At 44.5% G+C, this 12,908-nt stretch overlaps 1 protein-coding gene across 1 annotated transcript; it reads left to right on the forward strand.

The window, feature by feature from the left end:
* Nucleotides 1-3,950: 3,950 nt before the first annotated feature.
* On the forward strand, nt 3,951-6,010 carry LOC135373936 (protein krueppel-like). The gene is made up of 2 exons (XM_064606978.1): nt 3,951-3,975; nt 5,616-6,010. The coding sequence occupies exons 1-2, from the start codon at nt 3,951-3,953 to the stop codon at nt 6,008-6,010; spliced, it is 420 nt and encodes a 139-aa protein (XP_064463048.1).
* The last annotated feature ends 6,898 nt before the right edge of the window (nt 6,011-12,908 follow it).

The following is a 12,908-nucleotide window of genomic DNA, read 5'->3' on the forward strand; positions in this document are numbered from 1 at the left end:
TGATATAAAACAGATGGCTGAAACACACTGTGGGAGGCAGTCGGCTCATTCGCAAGGTGACTCACTTTCTCGGAAAACGATATTTACAACCACGCGGGAACGAGCCAGCATTGACATAGAACAGATGGCCTCACTGAACATGTTGGGGAAACGCACCAGGAGGGGTATATTACGTGAGTGTGTTCTGGTTATCTAGTTTCTGTGCGGATGGCACCCATAACGCTAAGTTGTAGACATTCTTCTATTCTTTGTAGACTTGGGGCTAGGTTTGTAAGCGTGGAAGGTGCGCGATAATTTGATATGTCTATAACGGCGCATGCGCTTGCAATCATCGGCGAATCATCATGTTGTGTATGCGTAGCACCGGCGTGTGAGATGTGCGCGGGCAGGCTAAAATCGTGTGAGCTGTCCACGCGGCCGAAATTAATGTTTCCCTGCCCTGTTGTACAGCGTCGCGTGACAAGTTTGTGAATATATGTGCATGATGTTTGTAACTGTGATGCTCTTCAGGTAAGCCCATTTTTCCGAAATGAACTTCTTCATAATGCGACGTTGTGTGATCACCCTGAACTTATATTTCTAATGGTGCTTTCAGTTGTGCTCTGTTTCGAAGGAACGCGTGCGAGGTGTGTTGCGTGAAATATACTCTGGCTATGTTTTCCCCAGAATGTTGTGGGAGAGGTATGAAGGCAATGTGAAATTGTGTTTCTCCCATACTCAGCTTTAGTTGAGTCTTCTTTTTGAGATTAAGTACGTGCGAATCTTCACTGCATGGCAACAACTAATTTGTTTAATAAGCGTTGGAGCGTGTGTGCGAGAAAAAATCTTGAGCTTCACCACATAGCACCACCATGCTTTGTCATTCTGCTTCACTCAGTTAATTTCGTACGTTCAAGTGCAACGCACGCTGTCTAACACAAAAACGAGCCCAAACTACATACCTCTATAGGGATTCTTGATAATTCAGCTTGTTTTTCTCTCAAACCAGCTTTTCTGCACAGCATCAGCTATCGCTGTTTTCTCGATCACGTGCTTCTTCCTGCTCAGCTTTTTTTCATTTCGAACGCCTGCGCGCTTCGATGCATAGCATCACGATGAGTTTTTTTTTTTTTTTTGTGCTCTGCTTAATACACATTGAATGTTTCTTTTTGTTTTTGTTTTTCCTGGCGCTATCTGCGGCAAAATTCGTTCTTAGGAATGAACGCGCTTCAATCCATGGCATCATTTTTTTTCTTGTCAGTCTGCTTGACAACCATTGAAATCAATTTTATGTTGAAGTGCAAGGACGCACTGTAGGAAACACTACCCTAAGCTTGTTCACAGGAGTGGGCTTCACCTAACACATGTATGCAACCAGGTGAAGCCAACTTTACTGGTCTGGGTGGATAGAGTGTGTTCTGAGATGTGTACACCGTACCCTGGACAGTTTTTCTTTTATATTACTTCCTATTGACAGCTGTGGCTATGAGCAGCGTGAACAGTAGCAGGCGGCGGCATTTTGATGTCAGCTGTTTTATTCATGTTTTGTAATGTTCAGCAATGAATGAGCCTTCTAGCTCTTTGGATGCACGTATAGCATATGTTTGTAAGTCAAACTCTGTTTTTTCCCCCTGTAGGAAGAGAGTAGTGCCCATTTGGTAACTGTTTCAATGCTAACAAAAATGAGTGTTTAATTGCATGATGGCTCTCTTCATACAGGAACCATGTGTGCATGATGGGTTTAGGCGAAAGCATCACCTGCGAGGAGAAGGAACATAAGGTCTCCACGTGCAGATGCAGACCCAATGACGAATGTGTAACACAAGTATGTGAGAGACTTCGCTGAAAAGGACACTCACATTGAAAGGATTGCTCACAAGTGCTTCAACACACAAATATCCACATTCTTTCATATTTACTGTGAGTGACGTCACCGAGTCAGGCTTGGTCATCAGTGTGCACATACCTTTTAAGTGGCGAGGATGTATCTTAAATGTCGAATGCGTGCTTTGCTTTACGTAGCAAGATTACTTTTTGATTACTTACGTTACTGAGAATTTCTTGTTTACTCGTTGCAGACATTAAACAGTATAGTATTAATTGTAATATATATAATATATATATATATATATATATATATATATATATATATAATATAATATAATGTGTATATATAATATGTAATATAATACAGTGTAGTGTATTATAATTCACTGACTTGCACTGTGGCGTTGAGGAGTGTTCAGTCACCCTCCCAGGTGTAGATCGCTCGCTGAGTGACCCCTGGTTTGCCAATTCCGAATGATGCACAGCTACCCACAGCTGACGAGCCGCAAACATGGCGAAACGCATGTCCTCTGGTGCTGTCGCATCGTTCCATGAGTATCTATATATATATATAATGCAGGAAAAAAAATATATATGCTTATAAGCTTATCACGTTCCACGTGACCTTCCGACGCCACTCGCTCAAGCGTCGCCCATATGTTCAACGTGCAGCCAAAGAGCCTATGCTAATTTTCTTCCCCTAATACTTTACTGGCTTCGCACTGGGCTTTCAGATGTGAGTTTCTCACACTGACGGGATGACATCACGTCCCACGCGACCTTCCGACGCCACTCGCACAAACGTCGCCCATCTACGCATTGCTGATGAATGCCCAATAAGGCCGCAACAGCTGTCCAATGCTGGTGTGGCAACGTTTGGGACTTATAAACATATGTTCAAAGTGCAGCCAAAGAGCCTATGCTAATTTTCTTCCCCTATACATGTAGATATATAAAGAGGAGGAAAAGCCATTAAAGAAATAAGTAAATGACACTAGACGTGTTTGAAATTGAAACTTACAGATTAAGATGGCTTCTATGGCTGCACGTAGAGAAACAGATACTCATCGAACGATGCGACAGCACCAGAGGACACGTGTTTCGCCGTGTTTGCGGCTCGTCAGCCCTGGGTAGCTGCGCATCGTTCGGGATTGGCAAACCAGGGGTCACTCGGCGAGCGATATACACCTGGGAGGGTGACTGAGCACTCCTCGATACCACAGTGCAAGCCAATGAATTAGAAAGTGAAAAAAAAAAAGCCATTAAATAAATAAATAAATGACGCTAGACGTGTTTGAAATTCAAACTTACAGATTAAGATGGCTTCTATGGCTGCACGTAGAGAAACAGATACTCATCGAACGATGCGACAGCACCAGAGGACACGTGTTTCGCCGTGTTTGCGGCTCGTCAGCCCTGGGTAGCTGCGCATCGTTCGGGATTGGCAAACCAGGGGTCACTCGGCGAGCGATATACACCTGGGAGGGTGACTGAGCACTCCTCGATACCACAGTGCAAGCCAATGAATTAGAAAGTGAAAAAAAAAAGCCATTAAATAAATAAATAAATGACGCTAGACGTGTTTGAAATTCAAACTTACAGATTAAGATGGCTTCTATGGCTGCACGTAGAGAAACAGATACTCATCGAACGATGCGACAGCACCAGAGGACACGTGTTTCGCCGTGTTTGCTGCTCGTCAGCCCTGGGTAGCTGCGCATCGTTCGGGATTTATTGTCTCTGTTTGCCTCACGATTGATATGCTGCCCTAATCTTCAAGGGCACATTTTTGTTTTTGTATAATATGTTCGGCATGAAATGCACGTGTCACACACATTATAAACAGTGTGTAACAATATGTGCTCGCGTTTGTCTTTTCTTCCTTTTATGTTCTCGTGCAGGTACTATTTAACTGAAATGTGAACTTTTGTTTACTCATCGGGTACCAAAGTGTAGTGCATTATTTCATGCGCTGGCCTAGTAACATTGTGCTTGCATTCGAAGCGTACTCCAAGAATTAGTAACTGCAGAGAGAGTAAGTTAGTAGAACTTTGCATTGCGAAAAAAGAGAAGGGACAAGAAGGACGTTTACGTAGTGTATCATTTACACTGAAAGGCATTAGAAGCCATACATAACTTGCATCATGCCGGTCCCTTTCAGCCCAGAAAGTATGTACAATGTTGGGATGTGAATGATATTGTTACCAATGTACTTGTCGATAGTTACTTTCTAAAAAAAAGTGTGCATGCATTGGATGCATCAGAGTATGTAAGGCAGATGTTTCAAATCTTTGACTTACTATTTAGAGGGCCTTGAGCGTGGTAGTTGTGACAGTTCTGTAGTTGTGAACTTCATCGTTGGCTTTTGGGTGCCACGTTCACTGTTAGTTTGATGAGTTTTGATGTCATGGTTAGGGATGCAAAATTTCCGAAAATTTCGAATCGCCCGAAAAAAACGTTTTCTTTGGGCTTTTTTCTTTTATTTTTATTTTTTTGAAAAAATGAAAACAAACACGCTTACTGCTGAGTCGAAGCATTGCCGGCCTAGCCACAGCATACAATGAGCTAGGAACTTTAGTAGTGTTCACCCTCTAGGCATCAATTCAGAGCATAGCATCCCATGATACTGCTCTCTACTCAGTGCTGGGTAATTGGAACAACCCGTCCACTCCGACGAGAACTCTGACATTATGTGAACGTGATTGCGATCGCTTTGAGCAGCCAGACGGAGCTCTGAGTAGGTGGTTGCCGCCAGATTACAGGCGCCTAAGGCACTGTTGGCGGGTTGGAACGCTTCGCAGGCACGAAAATTTACATTTTCGAATTTTGTCGCCTGAAAATTATGGGGAATTTTTTCCGGAGACGAGGAAAAAAACTGTTTTTTTTTTCGGGGACTTCGCATCTCTTGCCATGGTGCAATGAGTTCTTGTTTCTCCAACTCATCTGCTGCGAGAACCACACATACTATGAAAATGCAGCATAAAATGTGAACTTGCAAAACGAGTGCAGTGTTATCGCTTCAAGTTGGCTGCTGCATTGTGAAGGCTGGCTGTTAGGGATGAAGACGGGGATATTTGCCCTGATCATGTACCGCAACTTTTCCAGCGCCACCCCCAACCCCTTTGCACGACCCACGGTCTCCTACACTCACCACTTAAAAAAAACAACATGCTCTGGAGAGTCCACAAAAAAGCATTAAAAGCCCAGCAATTGAACCCCCTTCCTCCATTTTTGAGACGAAACTACGTACAAAATCCCCTGCCACGCCGTGCTTCAAGTGGCCTGACATGGTGTATACGGCGTGTGGTCAAAGACTTGGATCTTTACCTGATTCGTCCGTGTCTTTTGGTGTCGTCTTTGACGGCTGTTTGAAAAAAAAATCTGTTTTGAAAGCCCAAAAGAAATCCGTTGAGAAGAAAAATGTGGGACTTTGTGAGTGGAATTGCTGGACCACAACGTACGAAACGGATCAACCTCTTTAAAGCTACGGTGACTTTATTTGATGATGAAGATTGTGCTGGGGGACTTTCATCACCACGTGGGGCAGTGCATAGCTAAATCGTGTTATGTGGGTGTCAGATGTTTCTCAGCTGGCTCACGTGATGCGACTTAGCGGACCCTAGTTTATTTACTTCTTCTTTTACGTGTCTGTGTGTGCGTTGCAGGTAAGGAACAGGAATGCAGAGCAAGCATTGCGCAATTATGTAACCACATCACTGTCGCCCCTGCATCGTTGCCCCCCTGTTGTATTTTCCGGCATAAAGGACATTGGTCGACATACTAAGTCGTGTCTGTCCTTCCTCCTTCAGGTTTGAGCCGCCGCGCCTGCACGCCTCCTGCGCCTGTCGCCCAGGAGCCTCCAGGGAGGCACAGGTGCAGCTTCTGCGATTACTCCAGTCCCTACAAGGCTCGCACTAGGGTCCACGAGAGAACACACACCGGGGAGAAGCCCTACGTGTGCCCAGTGTGCTCGAAAGGTTTTTCGCAAAAGTTCTCCCTGGACAGACATCTGGTAGCGATCCACAAGGGCCAGAGGAACTTCGCGTGCTCCGTCTGTGGGGGCGGGTTTTCCTCCAAGGACTCCCTAGACAGACATTCCAAAGAGGTGCACGAGGACCAGAGGAACTTCGCGTGCTCCATCTGTGGGTGGCCGTTCCACCGGAAGGACCATCTAAGACGTCATGAGAGGGCGCACCTTAAATGAGGTGGAGAGGATTAAGTCCGTGCGGGGGCACTGAGGCATCTCCTCTGCATCGAGGTGTCTTCTGCTGCTGACGTCATTGGAAGAACTTTTCTGATTAAGCTTCCTGTTCCTAGTACGCCTTTCGCATGGGCATCTGTCGCATGGTTATTGAAGAGTGCCCGTGTCAACGTTTCTGATTAGTATATTCAACAGTGGTTCACGGAACACGTGAGCACGATGTTCCATATATATATTTTGTGTAATCGTTTTTACATTACTGCTTGTCACGTGCGCTCACTCGATCTCATCCCCGCTTTGTGCGCGCAATTTTGTGTCAGCATCTCAAGTTTACCTCCGGGTACTTCCGGATACGTCCGGGTACACTAAGCCTCTAATGAACCGGTCAGTAAAATACTGAATTAAAAATATTGCATTCAAACTGAACGCCATTTGCATCTAAATTATGGAGAAAATAGCTGGAGCTGCACGCATAGCATGAGAGGAAGCAAAAACTAACGATTGCGAGTACCGCATAAACTAAATTTAGACATATACCAAAAATTAAAACACAAAAATACAGAGGAATACACAAAAAAGGAGCAAGAAAACAAACATGCAACTGCATAGTTACAATAGCATACATTGTAGCAAAAATAAGTGGGGAGTGGTACAACTGCTATCCACTATATGAAATGCTGCTTGAGTGCGCGAGGGTATGTGATCTCGAGGTTGATAATAACGCGTATAATCTTGAATCCTGCACATTCGAGACAAAATTTTTGTTTAGTATACCTGCCCTCTTAATGCGTCGAAGTTATTGTGGCATTTCTACGGGGAAGGTGCTACAGTTAGTCTTTCTTCCCTCCCCAAGAAAGGCACCTGCCAAAAAAGGCCCCAAGAGCCGAGCAATTGCAATACACTCAGCTTGAAATTGAATTCAAATAATGGGTTTCACGGGAAACGGACGTACGCAAGATACAACGCATTCATCTTCGTTTTCCAGTTTGATGATTTTCTTTAAATTCGTTTGGGGACGAATCGGGTGCTCTTTACGCACGAGATTTCAGGGAGAAATCGCGCGCTATGATCTCTGTTTGATATGTCGTCGGGGAACCTTCGAGTGAAATGAAGTGCACAGGAAGGCAAGTCACTGCTGTGACACTGGGAGAAGAAACAATAATCTTCACAGTTCTGCTCGGAATTGGGGCAGTGAATGACTGCGGTATTCAAACGCTTGTGCGAGCTCCACAAAAGCTTGTCCTTTCTCTCCTGCAGGAGGGGATCATAAAAGGAGGACAAATAGGTTCCCTCAAATAGCTGTCTTGGCTGATATTATGATGTGCTTTTCTGACAGTTTACCGAGAATGATGAGTTTAAGGACCGCAAGGATTTCGGGGTAGATATTGGGTTCCACTTCAATTCTTGAAAATTTCGTCAGGAGCGACTATCGTGAAACATCGGGTTTAACCCGAAAACCACGAACTCTGTAGACATATTCGCAAGTGTGAACGTAACGATTTCTGCATTTCTGCTGCATTTGTTCGTCTGGGGTTTCTCTTGGGAAGCTACCCTTTGTCTGATGCTACGACTACTTGTCTGGTGTTTGCTGTAGCTCGGTACCTGCTTCTTCTGTCCCCTGGAAGAGGAACGGGATTGTGGAGCAGATATTGCGCAATATGTAGCCATATAGTTCGCCACTGTTGCCCCAACCAACGCCATCTAGACGCAGAAGGCCTGGTTAATGCCTCCTCTTCCTCACTCGCTACGTGGACAAGTCGGATTTCGTCTGCTACCGCAATTCGTCACACTGCGAATTCAAGAACCTGCAAATGAAACAACCAACTTTGAAACTCAATCAAACAGCCAGCTTCCGAAAATTTGAACCTGTCGACAAGTGCAACACGCTTTCCAGAAAGGGAGCCTCGAGAAAAATATGGACCGCTTTGGACTTTATTTTGTCTTCCTGTTTAGTACGCGGGGACGTTCATTAGTCGCAGACGACAGTGGCTGCCCATGTGGCTGACGGGGCTCGTTTCTATGGCTACGACCGCTGAAAGCACGTTCGTGGTTGGCTGCGGCCGTTGAAACCACGATACTCATTGGCTGACTCTTAGTTGTTACGTCATGTCGACGAGTAGGCAGGCTCGCACTGTCTCGGTGGCGTTGCTCCTGCCTTGTCTCCCTACTTGTATTCGTCGTTACTGTGCAATGTATTCGTTGGCATAATATATGAGTGTTGGCCGCCATACTTCATCACATTCGTTCCTACTGTCGCAGGTGTGAACCGCTCTGACCGCAGCCCCGTACTTGGCGAACCTCCAAAGAGGCACCGGTGCAGCTTCTGTCCCTACTCCAGTGATTACACGGCTAATCTGAAAATGCACAAGAGAATTCACACTGGAGAGAGACCTTATGTTTGCCAAGTGTGCTTCAGGGGATTTTCGCAGAAGGCCTCCCTGGACAGACATTCGGAAGCAGTTCACGAGTGCCAGAGGAACTACCCGTGCTCCGTCTGTCGGTGTGCATTTAAACGAAATCATCATCTACAGCGTCACCTGAGAGTGCACTTTAAATAAGGGTGGAACACTTACGGATTACGTCTGTGTGAACGTACTGAGGCTCTCCTTTGTGTCAAGATGTGTTCTGGTGTTGATGTCATTGGAATAACGTTTTTTTTATTAAGGAGCTTCTTCCTAAAATTCCTGTCATGTAATCATTGAAGAGTGCCCATGTTGCCTTTCTGATTATATTCGACAGTGATTCACGGAACATGCCTGCACGACGTTCAATGCTTTGTGTCATCTTCTCATAACGGTACAGTCTGTCACGTGTGCTCCCTGGAACTCATCCCTGCTTTGTGCAATATTGTGTCAACATCTGAAGTGTACTGCAGACCGAAGTGTCGAGTGAACGAGGCAGTAAAATACTGAATTTAAAATATTGCATTCGGGTCGAATGTCATTTGCATCTAAAGACCCTTGAGATGAAGCAGACTGTGCATGAGAACTGCCATAGACTCTCCACTGTCCATTCTGTGGATGTGCATGCAGTGTCCAAGGGTTAAATATGTAACTTGAACAGTGCTGTTATCCATGTATTTGTCAAGGTTGCTTCAGACGTTAATCAGGAAAAAGCTTAGAAGCATCAAATGTAACATTATCGGAAGCTGCACAATCCAGACAGTCATTCTAAAGAACATACTTGATGCAAGATTATGTTGCAAAATATGCAGTAATTACTTTATTCCATGAAGATGATTCAGGAGTATCATTGGCAGGTGCAGTTTCAGTGAATCTTGTGATTTTTTTTAACATTGTTCCTCCATTTTTAAGAATAAATTCTGCACAAAATCTCCGGCCACACAGTGCTTCAAATGGCCTTAGGTGGTGTATACGGCGTGTGGTCCAAGACTTGGATCTTTTCCTGCCTTCGTCCGTGTCTTTTGGCGTCGCCTTTGACGGTTGTTTGAAAAAAAAATCAGTTTTGAAAGCCCAACAGTTAAAAAATAAGCGCTCAGAAGAATAATGCTGGACTTTGTGAGTGGAATCGCTGGACTACAACGTACGAAGCTAAGGTGAGTCTACTTGATGATGTAGATTGGGCTGGGGGAGTTTCATCACCAGGGGGAGCAGTGCGGCTGTTAAATCGTTGTTCTTAAGTTCCAACTATGACACGTGCATTTATAGCTACTATCAAGTTGATACAAGAGGTTCCCAGTACCCAATTCGTGCTCCTGAATTGATATGGTGCTATTGGAACGAACCACACGAGAGGAGAGAGAGAGAGAGAGAAGGCGTTTGCCTAGGAATCTGATGTCTAGTAATAACTGATTACGTAATATTAATCGACGAACTCTTTAAAGAGGGGGATGTCGGTCGAAAGCGAGATCACGGGATGGAAGACAATCCTCGTTGAAGGTCATTCCATTTAAATAACCTTGAAACGAGTGTGTGAGTTTTTAAATATCCATCGTCGAATTTTGCTACAATACGCAAATAAGCCGAGACTGACAACCGCCGGTGTAGTACCGCGTAGTGTTCTTAGCTTTCGGGTTCTAATATTTTTGAAATTCTGGGGAGGGGGTAAAAATTGGGTGATTTTTTAGAATGGAGATTCGGGGAAGAATCGGGCGTGCTCTGTCACGTGTCGGGAGTTTCCGGGTGAAACTAAAATCGCGTGAGTCAAGCTGCCAATATAATTGCAGGGATGAACCACGTCATTGCAACAGGAGTCCAAAAGGAGCACCCGGTAATTCTTATGAGGTGACTGGCAGGAACATATTCAGGTGTTTTCTTGGGAAACAAGGTTGATAATGTGATTCATCCCCTTCGTGGCTCACTGACAAGGTATACGAGGTTGAGAGACCTCGCGGAATTCGGAGAGAAATCGGTTTATGCCCGAATCTCAGAAAAAAAAAAAGGTTCGGGGTGCAAATATTGTGAAAGATCAGGTTTAACCCGAAAATGAAGAACCCTACACGATACCGGTTGGTCAGAGTATGTCGCGAAAGGCCGCGGTTCGAATTCGCGCAGGTTCGAAGAAAAAAATCTACATTTTTGAAAACGGTTTCGAAGAGATCGACAAGTTTGCGCATGCCCGACTTCCGAATACGAATTTTAGATGCCTTGAGAAATGTCGTTGTAAAAAAGTGTTATGCATGGTACATATACCCTCAAAAATGCAAGAAAAAAGCTCAAGCTTTTCAAAGGTCTTCGTCTCCGGCATCATACACTACATGCACATACAGTCGAACGTCGTCGCGAACGGCGTCGTCGCCCGTCGTCACTTTGTCGTCTCCCAGTGGTCTTCGCATAAATATCTTGTTCGGTAATACGATATTACCTTTCTATGTCAAAGACCAGCATTTGCAGCACAGCTAGGGGGCGAACACGTGTACACTCTAAACCCAGTGACGGACATGTGCATGTGTGTGGATCAACTGGCACATTTGTTTAAAAAAATGTGCCAGATGACTTCAAGAGGCCCGCGGTGCCTGCGAAAGCTGTAGGTACTCCGTGCCCCCTGAAGCAACTGGTATGACATCCCTGCTGACACAACAGTGTTCCGGCCGTTTGAAGGGTTACCCGTACCCCCTAATACAGGAGTCACATAGTGCCTCTCGAGTTGGAGCCCAGTATGATGGGCTCCACAATTGGCAAAAAAAGAAAGAGAAAAGGAATGAAAATGCACCAAGAACATCAAACATGTAACACTAAATTTTATTGGTATGCACGTACCTGTAAATTGACATCCAGTACATCATCGTTTGCCGAATTGGAAAGCATACACGGTTCACTTAACTCCGACGTTCACATATATGGAGCACACATTGCACGGACACTAATAATCCGGTAATCCGCAAGTCCTCGCACGCCCACACAGTCCTCGAAACTTCGAACAGGCAGTCTGCGCAAAGCTGAATCAAGTTCATCCTGACGAACAGGACAGCTCCTCACCCGAAATGCCAAGTTTATTTAAATGATAGTGCAAGTCTATGAACACAAGCGAAGAGTACCAAGTTACATAAACTGCTGCGACTAAAATGTCGATCTCTTCATGGAAGATTGGGTAGTTTTTGTTTTTATTTTATGCACATTTCGAAAACCATTCAACATGCTCCTAAGCATACAAAGGTTGGTTTTACACACAGGCATTTCAGAAAAATTCTCAAACTACATAAATGACAGAGCAGTCTTCAAAAAACGGCTTATATGGTACGAGTTTTCCTAGCCATTTCAAAGGCGTGTTGCAAGCATTCAAGAACAAAACCATCAATGTGTACAAACTACAGTGAGAAAAAACTTCTCAGGGGAAAGCGTTTATTATTTTCCAGAGTACCTTAAGGAAACCCTCATGCCAAAACTTTTTCTAGGCATTTAACAGGAGGTTCACAAACATTCAAACATAAATAGCGTACTAAAGTTGCTTCAGGAAAAGTTTTCCATCGATTCCCGTCAAGCATTTTAATGGAATCTCGCAAAAAAGTGAAATGCTTCATCTTTCTTAAGCAGTTCAAAAGCTCACAGCATTAAAAAAAGAGCACAGGGTACAGGTGTTGTGGCCAGTGTAAGAGACCATACTGACATATCAGATGCTTTGGTGCAATCCCTCTGACTGACACTTTGGAGGTACGTAAAGCTAACAATGGAATTTTTTTTCTGGGTGGGAACCTCTGGGACCGACCATTTTTAGTGCCAGATAAGGCTCATTTGTTTCTGCTCATAATTGCACAAGGATTCTAACTGTCAAAGTATGTATCAGACGGCTTCAGGTCAACTACACTCAATCCAAGAATGCATGCGTCTTATGGTATCGAGGCATTAAAAAAAAAAAAAAACTGCATTGACAGTTATGAAGGGAGTTGCCTCAGGACAGAAGCCGCCGATATTTCGAACAGAGACTGTTCTTCTTCTGGGCACCGTCCTCATCATTGGCATGGTATTTAAAGGGTTAGGTGTGACGTGTTTAAAGGTTCATGCGAATTGTGGGTCAACAGCCCGGAGGGAAGAAAGGGTCCATACGGGCTTCTACGGCCGGAGTGAATGGCTGCTTTGTTAGAGTGTGGAGGGGTTTATGTGAACGTAGTGATCTAGGCTACAGGAAGGTTCACGAACACGTGGACGAAACGGGACAACAGGCAACAATTGGCAAGCATAGCGAAAGATAAGGAAGTTAGTGGTTACGTGGGGAAAATTCCAGAACGAGCAAAGTCTTTTTTTTTAAATATATTATTGTAACACAAAGTTGTGCCATGCAATATAGAGAGCAGAAAGCAGTGGCCATGCAGAACATAACAGATGATAATGGAGGTAGAAGGGAAAAGCATATTTTATTTGTGAAGTGTTTCTAGGGTGCCTTGTGATTTGTTGATACCGGACGGGTGAAGAGCGTTGAACTTGTATATGAGAAAAGACTCCCT

This window comes from Ornithodoros turicata, unplaced genomic scaffold (assembly GCF_037126465.1).
Source record: "Ornithodoros turicata isolate Travis unplaced genomic scaffold, ASM3712646v1 Chromosome36, whole genome shotgun sequence".
In the NCBI taxonomy this organism is placed as follows: domain Eukaryota; kingdom Metazoa; phylum Arthropoda; class Arachnida; order Ixodida; family Argasidae; genus Ornithodoros; species Ornithodoros turicata.